We start from the raw sequence: 20137 nt of genomic DNA, 5'->3' as shown, positions 1-20137 counted from the left end.
ATGACCTATAGTAAGATAACCTATGTCATTCAATTATAATCCCAAGGAAGTAATTATCCCCCAGTTTACCAGATCAAATAATTTCCCCAGTTCAATCATAATTATTTCTATTTATGAGGTCTATCATAATTGAGAGAAAAAACAACGGCTCTGTACTGTCCTGTTGCAGTGAATGCCAAGCTATCAATCAGTACAGCGAAAATCACATGTTAACAGTAGACACTGTAGCATGAGGTGCAAATGCAGTTAGACAGATAACCTGAAACTTGAATCCCAAAACCTCAAGACTAACACTTAATCGTCTGTAACAGAACTGATTTTAGATTTTCAGCAATTTCTGCTTAAGAACTGAAAGAGTCAGACACAGTGGCATATGCCAGTGTCCTAGTACTCAGGCAATAGAGACAGGAAGACGGCAAGTTTAGGCTAGCCTCGGTTACCAGCTAGACCCTACCTCAGAGAAAGAAAACAAATAAACAACTGAAAGGATATGAGGCGTCTACCCTACAATGAAAGCAGGGCCATCTTTAAATACTTCCACTAAATTCAGAGATGGGGGAGAGAACCTCTGTCCCCAGCCTGGGTCACAGTGGATGTCTGGCACATGGAAGACACGTCAGTAGCCCAGCTCTCCGGCCATCTGCTATACAGCAAGCGCATCTGCTGCTCAGAACAAACACCCTTGTCTGCCCTGGGCCCAAGGTCCTTGGCATATTACATAATCTTAAACTCTGACTCCTATTTTTTCAAAAAGCATAAAAGGTGTTGGAATATTCCCTTACTGTAAACTTTAACTCAACATCTGGACAATTTCTTTAAGGTCGTTATATTTACATTTTGATCACTCACAGTCTCCCAACTGTGAAACATTGGCTCCCTGAGTAGTGAATTCTCTAGAAAAACTCTATAACCAGATCTATCCATGAAGCATGCCCTAACTGTGCTCTTTCCTATGATCATGCTCCTGATGGCTGCAAAGGAGGTCTATTAGGTCTGCAGTCGAACACATCCCTCGAGTCCTCCCCGCTCAACAGTACCAGGATTTGCCAAATGAACCATCTTACTCCACATACTTAAACAAAAAAAGAACATTCATATTCTTCATCCTTATTGTACACTAAAGTTAAAAATCACCAGTACTTATAGTTTGGGTACATACCCTTCTTTCCCTCAAAATGCAAAATAATAATTTCAAGTAATATATAGACACTAATCTTTCGAGAGCACTAGGAAAACTAACTTGAAGAAAAAGGAAAGATCCAGATAAAAGCATGGGGGAACAGGGATGGAAAAGTCACAGTATTGGGGGCATTACACAAAAGCAACAGAAGAGGGCGCACTGTGGAGCTGGAGAAACCACCTTGAACCTCCTAGGTCACCAACGCTACTGCCAGCCTTGACTAAAGCAACGGTTCAGCTGAGGATTTTTAGACGTTATGATGATGGCAAAAGAGGCATTGTACTTCGAGATTTGGATGGTCAATACTTTCTTCAGCTGCTGAGCAAAGCCAAGAAGCCCCACCCCCGGGTCACTGGCTAAACAGGATTCTCTCCAGGGGCTCTGTGGGTTTGCCTATACATGCATTTTAATTTATGATATGTTCAGGTTACAATATGTTCATTGGGAAGTAACTCCATAGTAATTCAAAGGAGCTTCTGTAACCACACTTGCAATATTTTAAAGCAAAAAGCGATTAAATACTAAAAATCACACCCCAACAATCAAAAGTTGAGAGAAACACAAATAACAGACACTCAAAACCTGGGCAACAAAATGGGAAAAGACAAGAAAGCAGCTACATGACCTGGCAGTGTATACACAAAATAGCTTTCTCAAAACTTGGATAAGATAGTGTGTGCAAACAAAACAATACAAAATGCTTTTACCCGCTTTAGCAATCATAAATGACAGTATCAATACGATGTGTACTCTGAGATAAGAAAATGAGCAATTATAGAATATTCTAATGCTATGATCTTCGTTATCCCTGAGAACTAGAACTGTTAGTTTAGATAAAACACATATTGATATAGAATAAAAAAGTAAAATCCCTATAGTCCTGATCTTGAACTAGAGATATCTGCATGACCACAATGGGTATTTCTAAGAAGCCACATGGATATTAACATATACATTTAAATATGCTCAACATCACTAATCTTTAGGGAAATATAAACTGCATTCACATTATCTCACATTGGTTGAGAAAGGCTGTTATCAGACAGATAATGCATAAGTGTTGGCAATGATTCGAGAGAAGGCAACTCTTGTATACTTTCAGTGGGAGACTCACTTATACCCGGAGTTCAAGACTAGCCTAGGCAATGAAGAGAGACTTTATCTCAAATAAGTAAGAACAGGGAGCTGTAGCACTGGCTGCTCTTCAAATCTGCAGCACCCTATACATAGCAGCTTATCACTGTTTGTATCTCTAGCTCTAGAGAATCTGAAGGCATCTATAGGGACCGGGCACACAGACATACCGTGGTACACAGACATAAAGTAAAAAATAAATAAATAAATGTAGTGGTTTCTCTTTTAGTTGTTACAGTTTCTTTTATTCTTTCTCCTCTCCCTTTCCCCTTGGGTTTTTGAAACAGGGTTTCTCTATGTAGCCCTGACTGTCCTGGAACTCGCTTTGTAGACCAGGCTGGCCTTGAACTCAAAGATCTGCCTGCCTCTGCCTCCCGAGTGCTGAGACTAAAGGCATGCACCACCACACCCAGCTAAGTTTATGGTTTCTAATGCCAAAAAAATATTAAGTGAGATCATTTCACTTCAAATAATCAAGAAAATGTTTCTTTTTTCTCATGTATTTTCACTACTTACTACTAAAGCTGATATTTTCAAGTACATTTATTTGGCAGCATTTAAATATGATAGCCTCAACTTTATAGGAATTGTATTACATCAAATAAAAATAAAGGAAAACAAACCCAGGGTTTTCTGGTCCAAATGTCTTGCCTCTTCCTTATTTGTTGTTGTCTTTGTTGTTTTCTGAAGTGCTGGAGACTGACTCTGGGGCTCTGCAGACTCAAAGCAAATGTTCTAACCACTAGGCTACACTCTTGGCCTCCTATATCCAGTTCTTTTTTCTTTTTTCCCCTTTGGTTTACGAGACAGGGTTTCTCTGTGTAGCCCTGGCTGTCCTGGAACTCACTCTGTAGACCAGGCCGGCCTCTAACTCACAGAGATCCACTTGCCTCTGCCTCCTGAGTGCTGGGATTAAAGGCGCCACTGCCTGGCATAAATCCAATTCTTAAAAAAACCCCTTCCTTCTCAAATTATTAAGCAACTTAACTATTAAGTAGGCGGTCTAGTAGGTAGTAAGTAAGAAAATTGCAAAATAGTTCAATTTAGGAAGTTTTAAAAGGTACAATGAATATGGGCTGAAGTTTTTACACTAGAAAGGATACCTGCAATCCCAGACCAGAGAAGCCTGTTCATCATTTAAAGTCGGCCTGGGCTACATAGTGAAGTCCATGTTCATTTGGGTTACAGTATGAGAACCCTACCTACCTCAAAGGAAACAGGCAAAACCAACCCCCAAACAAACAAAGCAACTATGGAGAGGGAGGGAGGGGGAGGAGGGACTGGTCTAGCTCAGTCACAGGCCATATGCATGACAATACACGTAAATCTTGGTCGCTAACTTGGCCTCTATCTTATTCACTAATATAAAACTAGTGATCACATCATTTTAAAAACCATTGATGAGCCAGGTGGTGGCGGCACATGCCTTTAATCCCAGCACTTTGGAGGCAGAGGCAGGTGGATCTCTGTGAGTTCGAGGCTAGCCTGGTCTACAAAGCAAGTACCAGGACAGCTAGCACTGTTACACAGAGAAACCCTGCCTCAAAAAAAAAAAAAAAAAAATTAAATTAAATTAAAAAAAAACTAACAAACTAAATAAACATAAAAATTTTTTAAAAATTGATGTATTGATTACTAATATATTAGTATCTTTTTTTTTTTTAAGTTTCTTGTTCTAATTCCTTGCTTCTTCCTAGCATTTGAGTTTCATTCATGTTTTCAGAACACAATTACAAATTTTGTGTACTACTAAGTACACTGGGAGATAAAAACTTCACAGACATACAAGGATTAATTTTCACAGGATGAGAGGACATGCAGGTCATGGATTCTTAGTACAATCTTCATGAAGATATCTTGGATCTTTAAGTAACCACATTTATCAACATCAACAAGAAAGGAATTCCAGGACCACCTCACACAGCCTTACTAAAGGAGACAATAGAATTCTAGTCAATCCAATTACTACCTGGCCACTGCCCCACCCCCAAATTCTTCATTAATATTGGTATTTAGATGCACTAGTAACATTTTAAAAGTAAATAATGTCTGTTTAAAGCAGATATATCAAAAGTGGGTTTCTAAGCTAAAAATCCACTATCATTAAACAATCAAGGGTTTAAAGAGAACTGCATCTAAGTGGGATTTCCCCAACTGTAAATAAAGGTCATAAACACAATGAATCAAAGGTGGAGATGCGCAGAATGCTCAGCAGTTACTAAGGAAAGCGGCGATGGCTGAGGTATGCCCTGGGGTTCACAGTCTGATACGACAGCAGTAGGCCCAGAGAGAAGAGAAAGCTGGACTTCTAACAGGCCTGAGAGGACAAATGATGCTCAGCTCCATTCAGGACCACCAGGTGGATGGAGCGCTTTCTTTGGCACACCACTGTCTGTCCTGTGTCACTAACTCCTGGCTCCACTCGGTATTCCTCCACAAGATCTTCTTCTTCTTCTTTGTTTTTGTTTTCCTCCACAAGAACTTAAAGAGAAGGTACTGAGCTACCGAGCAGTCTGTCTCTTACAGACAGAGAATGATGAGAACTTTTAAAAAGTTACCTTGAAGGGGAGACAGATGGCTCAGTGGGGAAGTATACTTGCTGTGCAGGAATGAGTACCTAAACTTGGATACCCAGCACCCTGTAAAAAGCTGGGTGTGCCGTGTACACCTATAACCCTAGTACTGTGGGTTGCAGAACAAAGGAGGATCACTGGGCAGCCAGGCCAGCCGAAGAGCAGTCAACTCCAGGTTTAATGCAAAGCCACGCTTCAAGGAGGGAATAAGGCAGACAATGAAGAGCGGGACAGCTGACATGTTCCTCTGGTTTCCACTGGCATGCACACACCCACACCCCAATTCTAACCAGATTTACATCCATCACCACCTCCCAAGAAAAGGAAAGACAGCAAGCTTACCATAAGTACCTTCCCTGTCTACCATGGCTACTGCCAGCATGGGCGGGGCTTCCTTCTCAGGATGAGGCATTGCAGCACTAGTGCTTTGCAGTAGAATACACTACACACTAGAACCAGGTCTGACAGCAACCATCAATCCACCAGGAAACTCTACAACTCCACTGTTTGTCCAGTTTTCAGACAGGCATCATGGCCACATGGATCGTAAAACGCCCTACTCCAAGTTTAAGCCTAGTCCATGAAAAGCACATAATACTTCAAAAGCTGGGGAACAAGGGATTATACAAAATGAACTGTAAGAAACTGTAGCTTTTGGCCATTCCTCGTTGGAAGGTAAATGATGTCAGTCGCTTTGGAAAATAGTGGTGTGATTCTTCAAAAATTAGCTATACACTGGGGTAGGAGAGATGGCTCAGCAGGTAAGGGAGCTTGCTGCTAAGCCTGATGACCTGGCTTTGATGCCCAGGACCCACATAATTGAAGGAAAGAACTAATAATGATCTCTACACACGTGCTGTGGTCACACACACACACACACACACACACACACACACACACACACAAACAGAATATAATAAAACTTTACAAGTGGATAGGTTGCTCAGCAGAGAAGCATGTGCAAATCCCTGAGTTCAATGCCCAGCACTCAAACAAACAAAATCCTGTATTATGTATTTCATTCCAATACAGCATATCCACTTCTGGGTATACACCCAAGAAAATTGAAGGCACAGACATAATAGACAAGGATTTACATTCAATGCTCATATGGTCATAACAGCCTTACTCACAGGAAGTGATAGGTAAAAACAACCAATTTCTATTAAGAGGTGGTGAAATAGATGTGGAATATGCAAATATCACATCACCCAGCCTTAAAAACCAGACAATGTACCAGGCATGGTGGCTCTTGCTTTTAATCCCAGTACTCCAGAAGGCAGAGGTAGAAGGATCTCTGAGTTTGAGTCCAACCTGGTCTACACTGAGGTTCAGGAGAGCCAGAACTATGTCTCAATAAACAAAAACAGAACAAAGTGGACAATGCTGACACATGAACACTGGAGACAAGGATTAAGACACTATGCTGTGTGAAACAGGCCACTCACAAGGTATAAATACTATATGAGTCCATGCATAGGCCATTTGAACCACTTTTTAGTGTACAGTTCTGTGGTACTGAGTATATTCACATTCTCATACATCACCATCATCAGTCTCTACAATGTACTGTCTTCCCAAACACAGACTCCATTCTCAGTAAACATAAATCTCCATTCCTTACTCCCCTCGGCCTTAGCAAATGCCATTCATTTTCTGTCTCTGTGAACCTGTTTACCCTGGAAACCAACTAGCCTTCCTTCCAGCCAGCCAGCTGCTTGCCTGCCTTTTCTTTGAGACAGAGTCTCATGTAGCCCAGGCTGGCCTTAACTCACCAGATAGCCTCGGATGACCTTGAATTTCTGATCCTCCTTCTTCTACTTCCTGGATACGGGCATTACAGGTATGTGCCATCATGCCTGACTTTATACAGTGCTTGGAGTTGAACTCAAGGCTTCCTATATTGCAAGAAAGCACTCTACCAACTAACTGAGCTACATCTCCACCCTCTTTATAATCAAAAATTCTAAATGGTCCAGAGAAAAGTATTTCTACTCATCCTAAAAAAAAAAAAAAAAAAAAAAAAAAAAAAAAAAAAAAAAAAAAAGCCACGGAGCTAGGCCTCATATCAGCAAGTGCTCATAATGCACTCATTATCCCCATGTACACAGTGGTGCATTCAGCTCTTCAGTAATCAAATCATGGGAGGAGAGGAGATACCTAAGGTTCCCTTTTTGTTTCGAAGGTCTAACTCAATATCTCATTCTTGTATAAAACATGTACCAAGAAGATTCCATGTGGTCACATTCTGTTCTCTCCTATCTACAAGTTACAAAAGAGAGAAATGCCTCATCACAAAAAACCTTGATCACACCAAGACTCTGCCTAACAACACCAGCTGCAAGCGTGTCCGTTAAAGGGTTAGAATAATTTGTAAATCACTTTAAAACACTGAGACTGAACTTCTAGAATGTTCGTGTTAGTAGAGTATGGAATGCTAAAAAAAACAAAAACTCCATCAAAGTGGTCACTAATACGAGAGGATTAAATGACACAAACCTTCTTGAGAAGATACGATGGGCGGCAGGTAATCGGGAATGTATTCTTTCCTTTCCTCTGCATCTTTACTTCCGGGTTGAGGAAACTGAAGGACATTGTTCTTGCTAACAGGAAATGAAGGAATTTGATGTGGGAAAGTGACAGGTTCAATATTATGAATATAGTCTTCTAATTCATGCAGATTAACCCCCATAAGTTGGAAGGCTTCACCAACATCATCCAAAATGGGGTCTGTTCGGCCATCTGAAACAAAGTCAAAAGCAAATCATATCACTGGAAAGAAAGTCCATGATTATTTTCAAAATATTAAAAAATATATACATATATAGTTTGAAATAAAAATTTTTTGAGGCCAGCCTGGTATATATAATTAATTCCAGGACAGCCAAAGGGTATGTAGAGAAGCCCTATCTCAAAAAACAAACAAACAATTTCAGTAATGCACAAAAAAGAAAAATCATACTCATTCTTCCTCTTACTAAATAATAAGCACACATTTCACTTCTTCTCATCAAAACCTTTATTACTGTCAGTGTAGAAACAGAATCATCTTAAATTCTACATGCCTCATAGTCTCAGTCTAACACATTCTGATGCTCCCTTTGACCCCCTTTTTCTTGCCGAAGAGTTCAGATATTTTTTTCCCCAACTGTATTTTTTTCTATAACTACATCAGTGAAAAATGGTCTCCTGCCTGCCAGGTTTGGTGGTGGTGCACACCTTTAATCCCAGCACTCAGATCTCTGAGTTCGAAACCAGCATGGTCAACAGATAGAGTTCCATTAAGAGCCAGGGTTACATAGAGAAACCCTGTCTCAAAAAACAAAACAGAAGAATGGTCTCCTTTAGCCTCAGAAGACAACATTACACCAACCTCAGTGGATGCCGGAAACTTGGACAATAACAAACCCATATAAACTACAGTTTTTGCCTATGTATAGCTTAACTATGCCAAATTTTAATTTATACATTAGGCACAGTGAGACATTACAACCAATGACAAGATAGAAAAATCACAATATACTTTCAAAAAGTGATTTAAGATTTATGAAATGTTCATTTTTTTTATAATATTCTAACTGTGACTAGGATAGCTAAAAAGTTGTTATGTGGTTCAATGAGTGATTTATTGAGATAAGATCTGGATATAGTATTCACTGACACAGAACTCATTATATAAAACAGCTTAGCCCCAAACTCACAGTGACCCTCCTGTCTCAGTCTTCTGTGTGCTGGGAGTACAGGAGTGAACCACGATGTCTGGTTCAGGGGAGCTTTGGAAGGTAAAAGGGCAGACAAGGCAGAGCTGTGGCTTCGAGTTCTACCTACTCAACATGTCACTGACAGAACAATTTCTTAAAATACTCTTTCCCAGGAGACAAACTGATTATATTCATATTCTGCATAAATGCTAATGTTCTAACCGATTGGAGCACCCTGATTGTAATTGTATCACCATAAGGTAGGGACAAAATAGTATAGACACTCAGGAAACAGTTGTCTAGTAAATGAGTGGATAGTCTACAACCCTACAATCTAAAACTCTCTGTTTAAATAAGCATTTCTAACAAGTCACCAAACCCAAATGGGGAGCAATGAACCTGACAATCATAATCTCATAAAAAAAAAAGGGGCAGAGGTTGGGGGAGGGAAGAAAACTGATTGCAGAAAAAAATGGGTAATTAAGAAAAAGGTTCATATTGGATATGATGGCCCACATCTTTAATATCAGCACTCATGAGGCAGAAACAGATGGATCTCTGTGAGTTTGAGGCCAGCCTGGTCTACATAGAGCTGTAGGAAGCTAGGGGTATGTAGAGAGACCCTGCCTCAAAAATAAAATACAATAGAAAAAGAAAGAAAGCACAATGGTCCCTTGGCCACTTTGGAATGTTTAAATCCATGAACTCCTTGGCATGAAAGGTAAACATGTATTCTGGGGATATTCTGAAAACTCAAAAGGTATACAACATCTTCCTTTAGTTCAGGAACTAGGTAACAAAATATAATGTCTTAAATATAATAGTAACAATATACTCAAGGACAACGGAGGAGGGGCTTGAAGGCAAAGAAGCAAAGGCTAGAAAATCATTCTGCCATGGCATATTTTCAAGGTGCAATTGAATGAATACCACTTTGGGATTCCCTAGTTAGAAAAGCAAGCACTCCAAAAAAGTGCATTTTAGGAACTTATTCAGTAAGTAGCCACTATTTGTAGACTATCCACTCATTTACTAGACAACTGTTTCCTGAGTTTCTATACTATTTTGGCCACACCCTAGGGTAATACAAATACAATCAGCATGCTCCAATCAGTTAGCATATTAGGTACTTATGCAGAATATGAATATAATCCATTTGGCTCCTGGGACAGGGTACATATATGCACACACAATTACAGAGCAAGATGATAAATAGCACAAGAGAAATATGCACAGGATTATGACAGTCGATAACACAAATTCCCCAGAGCAAGTGATAAGTAAATCTCAAAATGTAAGTGGTACTGCTGGTGGGCCAGAAGGACATTCAGTAAAACAGTGTGTGAATGGGAGTGGATAGCTTCAAATGTGTTGGAAAACGCAAGTACCACAGCATGGATGCAGAATAGTATGTTAGGGCAGCAGAAGATAAGAAAAAATGCTAGCTCACAAAGGGAACTGTGTGCTGCTAAGATTTTTAGATGGTAGCAAATGGAACACAATCTAAATACTTTTAAAAAGATGATTGGCAGGATGAGATTTATATCATGGACAGGATCTGATTTGTGTTGGGGTTTGATTATTTGGGTCGGAATGGCATTTGGAATCTTAAAGTACAATGAATCTATCTATAGGTCTTAATTTTAAAGGTAGGAACCACTTTAGCAGAACAAAGTACTCTATAAAACACATTTAGTTCTACAACTTACTAGTTTAAAAGTCTTATGGCTGGCCAAGTGGTGATGACACATGCCTTTAATGCACTTGGGATTCAAAGGCAGGCGGATCTCTGTAAGTTCGTAGCCAGCCTGGTCTACAGAGCTAGTTCCAGACATGGCTACATAGAGAAGCCCTGTCTCAACATTCCCCCTCCCCCCAAAAGAGTCATATCATGAAATTTAAATGAATGGTATAACCAATACAACACACACACACACACACACACACACACACACGCATGGCTTCACACATCAATAAAAATATCTGTAGCTTTTATTAAAACGCTCCAAATTATTAAATACTCCCGGCTAGAGATATTAATGGGCATTCACTTAAAAGCAAATAGATACTGCAGCCCTGATTACCCGGGAAGCCTTGCAAATTACCTATGATCCCTTCCATCACACTTCGATCAACACTGACATAAAGACATAAAGACATAAAGGAGGAACTCCGTGCGTAACTGAGATGCTTGTCAAAGTTATTCAGCGAAATCGACAAAGCTGGCTTGAAAAGTACCAAGTAGAGATGCTGTCTGTGAAACGAACAGATGCCGAAAAAAGAGGCAACGACCCTGACTGAGCAGAGCTGTCAACGAGTCTAGTTAGGAGCTCAAGAACGGCCAGCCTTGTAAGAAACGGCCGGTAGACGGAGCGCCTGTGACAACTAGTTGTAGTAGTTTGCGGGCAAGGGAGGCAAAAGAGCAAGGTGAGCGAGGTGGAGAGCATTCTGGGGTGGCTCTGGCCGCAGCAGACCCGAGACAATGAGAGAGAGCGAAGCACCATTCCAGGACCAGGAGAGGTGAGAGGGTGTGGAGCTGCAAGCCGGGACCCTGCTTCCCCGCTGGTGGCGGGAAGTTAGCGGATGAGGAAGAGGCACCTAAGGGATGACTGGAGTTCGCAGGGGACGGTGGAAGCCCAGGACCATCCGAGTCTGAGAGGATCGCCCCTCTCGAAGCCGGATTCGGAACGCCACCCCTGGAGGGGACGCCCAAAGGGGGCCGGGGGGGCTGAGGTGTCACTCGTGACCGGCTTGGGGGCAGCCCTCCCGCAACCCAGCCCCAGTACTCACAGAGTTCAGAGTACCGATGGCAGCCTCGGCCCAGCTGCTGCAGATAGCGCTGCAGGACGTCGGTGAGGAGGTGGCAGGCACTGAGCTGCACCGAGTCCCAGCCCAGCGCCTGGCAGATCTGCGCCACCGAGACCCTCAACAACGACCTGGAGTAACTCTCGCACATCCCGCTGCGTGGACGCCACCGCAGCCCTTTGCTGCCACTGCTTTCCAGCCCCGCCGTCTCGCCTCAGCAGAGCCCCCGATTCATTCTCTGGGGGCCCCGCGGCGGGGAAATCGTCCCCCCTCCGGCCCCCGGCGACCACCTCAAAGCCTCAGCAGCACGGAGCGCGCCAGCCTGAGAGCCGCCATTTTGGACTCGCTCCGCCTCCCGCTGGACGGCCGCCGGGGCGAGGCAGCACAAGCAGAATGCCGAGAGGGAGGAGGCGCAGGCTCCGCCCCGTGGGAGCGGAGCGATAGTCTCGAGATCGACTCTAGGGCCTGGAAACCGGCCGGAAGCCGAGCGACTGGGCGCAGGTGGAGTACGCGCCTCCCTGACAACAGGTGTCAGGGTCTTCCTCTCCCGACTGGCCGAAAAGTAAGAGGTGAACGTCAATGTATTCAGGGGCAAACCAGGGAGGCAATGTGTGGCATTGGAATGTCAAAGAATTAATAATTAATAATGTTGATAGAGATTTAAATGTGAAACGAGGGAGTTGGGACTTTAAGCTACTCCCCAAAACGTGGATTCGATTCAGTCTTCCTTTGCCAAAATAAAATAAAATGTAAGATAATATCCAAAATGAAATAGAATAAAAGGCAACGGTTGCTTGCCACTGTGAGGTCTGAATGGAATCCAAAGAATTCACTCAGAAGGCTGAGGCAGAAGAATCGTAAGTTAGAGGCCAACCTGAGCCACGGAGAAAGACTTCGTCTCCAAAAAGCAAACTAAGCTAGTAAACTCAAGTTGTTCGTTGTATTATTCAATGCCCTTCGGGATAGAGCTGGGATTAAGGGGCAGAAGGCCTCCGTGCTCAATTAATGAGAACCGTCTTGCCTCTTAAAGTAGTGAGCAAAATAAATACTATTTTAGTGCAGGTTTCTGTTCTTTCTTTTAAAATAGCTAAGTTCTGGTTTGCACCTTACCAACCACGGTAGTCTATCCAGGGTGTGGGGTACACAGTATCTGACAGAGGTTGAACACTCATCTAAATCCTTGAGATTGGTTGGGTCCGGAGAATAGTTACATTGTCTTCCTCAGAACCTTCTCCCAACACTAGCTGAATTTTGCCTGATGTTTGCACAATACCAGAAACTGAGATGTTTTGATAAAATAGCTTGGTTTTAAATAGTGAGATTTCCCACCTCTTTTGAGTCTCAATTTTGTTATGTTGTCAGGACTGTGATTAAACTCTTGAGCTGAAGTGATCCTTCCATGTCAGCCTTCATGGTAGCTGGAACTTAAGGTGTCTACTCGTGGACCCTGGTCATGGGGGATGCAGTGCTGTAGAATATTATTTTAAGATGTGTTACATTTATTTATGCTGTGGAACATTTGTTTAATGATGCAAAGATGTGTTGCATTCTTTTATGTTGCATTTAAATTTAACTCTGTGAAGCTGTGTTATTGTGCCTGTCTAAAACACCTGATGGTCTAATAAAAAGCTGAACAGTCAATAGCGAGGCAGGAGAAAGGATAGGTGGGGCTGGCAGGCAGAGAGACTAAAGAGAAAGAGAAATCTGGGAAAAAGAAGTAGGACCGAGAGGAAGGAAGACGACACTAAGGGCCAGCCACTCAGCCAGCAATGGAGTAAGAGTGAAAGTAAGATTACAGAAGTAAGAAAAGGAAAAGGCCCAGAGGCAAAAGATAGAGGGGATAATTTTAGAAAAGCTGGCAAGAAACAAGCCAAGCTAAGGCTGGGCATTTATAAGTAAAAATAAGTCTCCATGTGATTTATTTGGGAGCTGGGTGGCAGGCCCATCAAAAGAGTAAGAAAAACCAACAACATTTTGGTGCCCAATGTCAGGCTAGAGTGAAAGGAAATTCAACATGGGACTAGAGTAAAAGAAAATCCAACTACAGTGCAGTATAAAAGTTCAGTTTGCTAGCCAAACTACTCCAAAGGACTAGTTAGCCTATCCAAATCTAGTTTGGCTATATTTAGCCTGTGAGTAACCAGGTTGTCATGGCTCATCTAGTTTATTTCTTAGCTGTGCCTACTGTACCTAACATTGCATATTAGGTCTATAACTTTATGTAGCTCCTCCAATGAATTGTTTCTGGGTAGCTGTGATGCCTATTCTTAGTTGTCAACTCAACTTAATCTGGAATTGTCCAAAACCCAAATAGCCAGGCACATCTATGAGAATTTTTTTTCTTTTTCTCTTTCTTTCTTTCTTTCTTTCTTTCTTTCTTTCTTTCTTCCTTCCTTCCTTCCTTCCTTCCTTCCTTCCTTCCTTCCTTCCTTTCTTTTTTATGGTTTTTCAAGACAGAGTTTCTCTGTGTAGCTTTGGTGCCTTTCCTGGAACTCACTCTGTAGCCCAGGCTGGCCTTGTGGCCTTGAACTCACAGAGATCCGCCTGGCTCTGCCTCCCAAGTTCTGAGATTAAAGGAGGGCACCACTACTGCTTGGCAGAAATTTTTTTTCTTAATTAAATCATTTGAAGTGGGAAGACACACTTATAATCTGGATCTTTGAGGTAGGAAGATCCTCCTTTAATCCAGATCTTTTGAGGTGGGAAGATTCACCTTTAACCTGGGCCACACGTTCTGCCTGAAGCCTCTATGTGGAAGAAGGTAGCTTGCTCTCTCTTGGCCTGCTTACTCTCTCTTGGCCTGCTTGCCCTCACTCTAGCTGGCAGGTCCATTTCTTCACTGCAGTAGAACCTCTTTAAGATTCTGGACTATACTGAAGACCAGCTGAAACATCTAGCCTTGTGGACTGAACAACTGCTGGGTTCATGGACCTTCTGCTGATAGATGGCCATTGTTGGATTAGCTGGACCACAGCCTATAAGCTATTCTAATAAACCCCTTTTTATACATCCAGAACATACTTTATTTTTAAGTCTTGAAAGCCCAGTAAGTCTGAAAATATGGTGCTTTTGACAAATAACAATCTGTAGGGAAGCACAACCTACTAGGTCCATTGGCACTTCCATATCTAAGATTATCAGGAACCTTTTTGATGCAAAATCTCTAGGATACTTTTCACTCCTAGCCTTACTTGAACATTTTTTATTTTTTGTTTCTTCAAGACAGGGTTACTGTGTAGACAAGGCTGGCCTTGAACTCAGAGATCCACCTGCCTTTGCCTCCTAAGTGCTGGGACTAAAGGCATGTGCCACCACACCTAGCTCATTTTTATTATTAGATAATATTGAATACTTCTTTAATTTAAAACTCATACCTTGGATTTCACCCCCACTACTTCTTTATTTGCCTGTGTGGTGGAAAAATGTCAAAACTACAAAAAAAAACCCCTGAAATAAACATAAATAACTTCATCTAGATTTAACAATTAACATTTTGCCACATTTATTATATACGAATATTTTTAATTTACTTATACTCACTTTTTCCAAGAATAGTTTGGAAATAAGTTGCAAACCTCATGACACTTAACTCTGAAAAACTTGAGCATTTATCATCCCAAACCAGCATATTTCCCTGTATAACCATATGTATGACCATATGTCCACAACTTTGGTTTCCCAGGAAGCCAAGTGTGGGATGGAGCGAACTCTACAGCAGGTTTATCTAGGAGCACTCCTGGGACACCAAATGTGGGAGGGAAAGAGTGGGAGCCAGGCAGATGCACTGTCAAGGAAGCCTCTGCCAATTTCAGAGTACTTGCTGAAACTACTGGACCTTTAAATTGCCAAATTCATAGGTCACTTTGTGGAGACTTTCCAGGAAAGGGCGTGTGCTCTTAGGGTAATGTGCTGTCTATAGCTGAGTCAGTTCCAAGGCTGAAGTCCTTCAGGACCGAGGAGCTCTGGGACATTCAGCACAGTCCAACCGTTTCCGCTCTGGCCTTCCTCTTGGTCTAAGTTTGATGAGCAGCTCTTCCATAGGTCACAGTGGGGATCTTTTCTCCTGAGAATACCATTAAAAAGGAAGACTGGGAGATGTCACCATTATACCTGCTACAGATGGCCAACTTTGTTTTAGGTGGCTTGCTTAGGCCTCATGTGTAAGGGTTCTGAGTCCTTGGTTTCCTTGCCCTTTCTAGAATGTGGCTTCTGACCTTGTCAGTTACCACCAAAATTGAACAGAAGCACCCAAACAGACCACTAGTAAGGCAAATAGTGTCTGTTGTCCACTGTGATAACAGCTCAACCTTCTATAATCAAGATCAGTAGCTGTTGTCTCTTTGCTGAAATACCCAAGTAGTATGTATTGCCTTTATTCTAGCAGGACTTGTATGTGTCCCCTGGTGAAACCATAAGCCTAGAGAACTCTGGATTGTAGGGATTGAAACAATTACCTAAGTAAGTTCCTGGGAGTGATGGCAAGTGGAGAAACTTCAGCCTCTACCCCATGTTATCTACCTGTTGAGAACCCAGCTCCAAAAAAAAAAGCTATTGAGCTAAATAAAGTATATCCAGCATCCTCAGAGATTGTACCCATCTTCACAAAGTATTCTCTGTAAGCTTGTGCTTTAGCAGAGCCTACAAAAGGCCACAACATATCTGCCAGCATAGCAGCTTCTGAGTGGTATAGGACATTAACAGTGGATTTCATACCTGGTGCCTTTCCCAAACACTCTGTTGTAAAACAGGTCCTTGTGGATGGTTGCAGCATGACATGGGTCACCAATTGTGGTTTGGATGAGAATACCACCCCATAGGGTTATATATTTGAGTAATTGTTCCCCAGTTGGTAGAAATGTTCTGGAAGGATTAGAAGGTGTGGCTTTGTTGGAGGAGGTATGTCACTGGTATGGGCTTTAAAATTTCAAAAGCCCATGCTATTCCCAGTTAGCATTCTCTCTCTGCCTCAAGCTTGTTGATCAGATGTAAGCTCTTAGCTACTGCTCCAATGTCATGTCTGCCCACCTGCTGCCATACTCCCAGCCATGATGGGCATGGACTCTAACCCTCTGTAACTGTGAATCCTCAAGTTAAATGCTCTCTTTTATAAATTGCTTTGAACATAGTACTTTGTCATGTCAATGGAAAAGTAACTAAGACACCAGTGAATCAGAAACCATGAGCAAGAATGTTCACTCCGGAGTATGGTGTCTGTTTCTTAGCAACACAATGGCTGCTCTTTCTAGGATTCAGAGGCCACATGCAGTCACCTTGTTCTTTTTGGAAAGCCTCAAAGGTTTTGTTTGGCAGTTTTTTTATTTTTATTTTTTGAGACAGTATTTCTCTGTGTGGCCTTGGCTGTCCTGGAACTCACTCTGTAGACCAGGCTGGCCTCAAACTCACAGAAATCCACTTGCTTCTGCCTCTCGAGTGCTGGGATTGAAGGCGTGCATCACCACTGCCACTGGCTCTCAAGCTTCTATAACACAGTTCTGCAGCCTGGTTGTGTCTTACAGTTTTGCAGGCCAACATGTTTGGTTGTCCTGAGACCTTTCTCCCTGGGTTACAGACTGCTGCCTCCTCTTGGTGACCTCTTAGGATCTTTGTCTCTGTATGTACACCTCTTATTTCTCTCCCATTTCTTTTATTTTTTTTTAAAGATTTATTTATTATGTATACAGAAGAGGGTGCTAGATCTCATTACAGATGGTTGTGAGCCACCATGTGATTGCTGGGAATTGAACTCAGGACCTCTGGAAGAGCAGTCAGTGCTCTTAACCTCTGAGCCATCTCTCCAGCCCCTCTCTTCCATTTCTTAAAAGGAAGGATAGCTAGTCCAGTGAACAAGAACTCCATCCTTAAAAGAATTTAATATTACCACTTCATCTTATCCATTGAATTTATTTGTGTGTGTATGTATGTACACGTGTGTGTGTGCATACCTGCCACATTATATATTTGGAGATTAGAGGACAACTTTTGGGGACTAGTTCTTACTTAACATTTGGGTCCCAGGGATCAAACTCAAGACTTAAGGTTTGGCTGTAAGTGCCCTCACCAACTGAGCCATCTCGCTAGCTGAACATCACTTCTTTAAAGGCCTTATCTCAGCCTGGTGTGCATGCTTTTAATCTCATCACTGGGGAGGCAGAGGCAGGTGGATCTCTGTGAGTTTGAGGCCAGTGAGACTCTGTCTCACAGCAAACAAACAAAACAACACCCAAAAACCTAACCTGAAAGCCCTTATCTCCAAATCCAGTCACATTTGTATACCTGAGGGTGAGGTTTCACAATCATATTAGGAGACACAGCTAGCTCAGGTCATCACAGAAAACAGCTTTGGTTTATGTTGCAAGAAAGTGCCCTAGAGATTTGCAATGCTCTTGCTCCTAAAGAAGCTTTAATAGCCAGTGACATCATGGTACAGTCCCATTCCACTTGTGACTTAATCTGCCACTTAAGCCATTCCATCCATGAAAGGAGCTTGGCTTTTTCTCCTCCCCATCAGCAGGGCATGAAGAACGGTGATGTGACCATTGTTTTTGGCAAGGAAGAAGTGCGTGCTGGTGCAACATTAACAAAGGCAAGTGGAGGTCGGCCTCCCTTCTCAGGCAGCTTGCTTGTGCTGTGGGCCCTGATCATGGATTCTGGATGCACAGTCTTATTGAGTGCGAGGGAACAAAAAAATTCTGAGACAGATTCTGTGTATTCCTGGCTGTCCTGGCACTCACTACGTAGACCAGGTTGGCTTCAAGTCACAGCGGTCCTCCTACCTCTGCCTCCATGCCACCATGGCCAGCCTAGTGTGCAAAGTTTTGACTTGGTAGTTTTATCACACCTAGCTTGTAGTGAATAGCACTGACTTTACAGTTACTTGCTGTCCCACCTCCAGACACTTCATCTCTACTTTAGCCTGGTAGCATGGTCGGTGTTTCTCCAAGGGTATATAATTCTTACCACGTAAGACCATGTGTGTTCTCCTGCACTATACACAACATACCACACATACCATGGCCTTATTTCAGAATCCCAGGGCTCTGCATGTGGTTTACCCTTTAAGGCTTGTGGTTTACCCTTTAAGGCTTGTCATAAACCCCACAGGATTACTACCCATCTCAGGTGCCTCTAATACTACAGTCTACCATGGTACCTGGCTCTTGACAGATGCCTGAACTTATGCAGCCCTTCCCTCTCCTGGACCTCAACTCAAACTCGGAGCCTTTTATGCCATCAGTGTGTGGTTCAGGGAGAATTTCTAAGTATGACACATTCTACTTCCAGATGCCATAGAAGCCACCTGGCATGGTGCTTCTTCACACTGGAAGGTGTAAGAGGCAATCCTTTACTTTCCTGTGACTTTGTAGGAGATGTACCCCTGTGAGTCAGACCATAAAATACCTAAAAATCTTACTCATGTGGCATAGCCCTGAGTCCTTGTAGACTCTCTCCCTCTCTTCCTTTCCCTCCCCCCTTTTGTCAGAGCCTTGGAGGTTAGCAAGAACTCTTGATCTCTTCTCACATCTAGTATAGAGTACTGAGCAGATAATCAATAATCAATAAATAAGGCCTCTTGCAACAATTCATCTTCCTATAAAATGGGGAAGTCTACAACTCAGTATAGTAAATTGAATTTCTCCCCTTTTTTGGAGACAGTGTCACAATGTAGCCCTAGCTGGCCTGGAACTTGCTATGTAGGCTGACATTGAACTCAAAACTCAGAGACCCTCCTGCCTCTGCCTCCAGAGTGCTGGGATTAACCAAGCTTGGCTGGATTATCTACTTTAAAGGGTTAATTTTATGGCAAGTAACTTGTATCTCAGTAAAGCTATTTTCCAACAGGAAGTTTAGAAGCATGAACTCTTCTCTCTCATCTCTCTCCTCTGTCTATGGTATTGGGATTAAACCTATGATGTTCCACTTGCTAGGCACCGAGCTATAAACCTAGTCAGTCCATTAGCACATGATGTTAAGTGCAATAGAACTTAAATGTCTGTAGACAATAAAAGCAGACTTCTGAGTCCCAGTCCCAGTCACTCTTTTCATAAAAGAAAAGAGCTGAGGATAAAATGACAAAACCTTATACTGAGATAAAAGCAGTACTCAGCTAGATATAATTCCAGTACTTAGTAAGGTTTGGGAAGGAGGATCAAGAGTCCCAGGCCAGCCCAAGCTGCATTAGTAAGTTTAAAGATAGCCTAGTTTCGAGCAAGACTATTTCAAAAACAACACAGTGGGCTGGAGAGATGGTTCAGATGGCTCACTGGCTGTTCTTGCAGAGGACCCTGGTTCAATCCCCAGCACCTACATGATTGCTCCGTAACTCTCATTCTAACGGAAATCAGAAAAAAAAATAAATAAAAAATAATTTTTTTTTCCCCCACTAGGATCAAGAGGGCAGAAGGGACAAGAGGAAAATAGCAACAATTCTGAAGCTGGAGCCTTGCCCCTGTGTACCAGTCCCCTCCCCAGTCTTAGGAAAACAGTCAGAGGTTTGTTGTCTGGAGAATTAGCAACCGTTTGTAGGTCATGAGTTTTGCTTGTACAGGTGCTGGCCAGAAGAGTAAGACTTTACTATGGTTGAGCTCTTAGCTGCTTCTCCATCTTCACCCCATAGCTAACCTCCAAGTCTTCACTCTCCAGAAAGGAGTTGGGAAGAATCTGCTAAGACCTGAAGATACTCATATGGGTAGTGGTCCAGTAAACAACCCAGCTAGGGGGGAGGGGCTTGGTCCTGCCTCAACTGA

At 42.4% G+C, this 20137-nt stretch overlaps 1 protein-coding gene across 1 annotated transcript in view; it reads right to left on the bottom strand.

Moving 5' to 3' along the window:
- Positions 1–11752, bottom strand: part of Taf3 (TATA-box binding protein associated factor 3) — a 154697-nt gene extending 142945 nt beyond the window's left edge. The window contains 2 exon segments of the mRNA XM_059263515.1: positions 7387–7629; positions 11379–11752. Coding sequence (XP_059119498.1) covers positions 7387–7629; positions 11379–11544 — 409 coding nt within the window. The 5' untranslated portion in view covers positions 11545–11752.
- Between the last annotated feature and the right edge of the window lie 8385 nt (positions 11753–20137).

This window comes from Peromyscus eremicus, chromosome 5, assembly GCF_949786415.1.
Source record: "Peromyscus eremicus chromosome 5, PerEre_H2_v1, whole genome shotgun sequence".
NCBI lineage: Eukaryota > Metazoa > Chordata > Mammalia > Rodentia > Cricetidae > Peromyscus > Peromyscus eremicus.
This window is presented reverse-complemented; position numbering and strand designations above follow the sequence as displayed.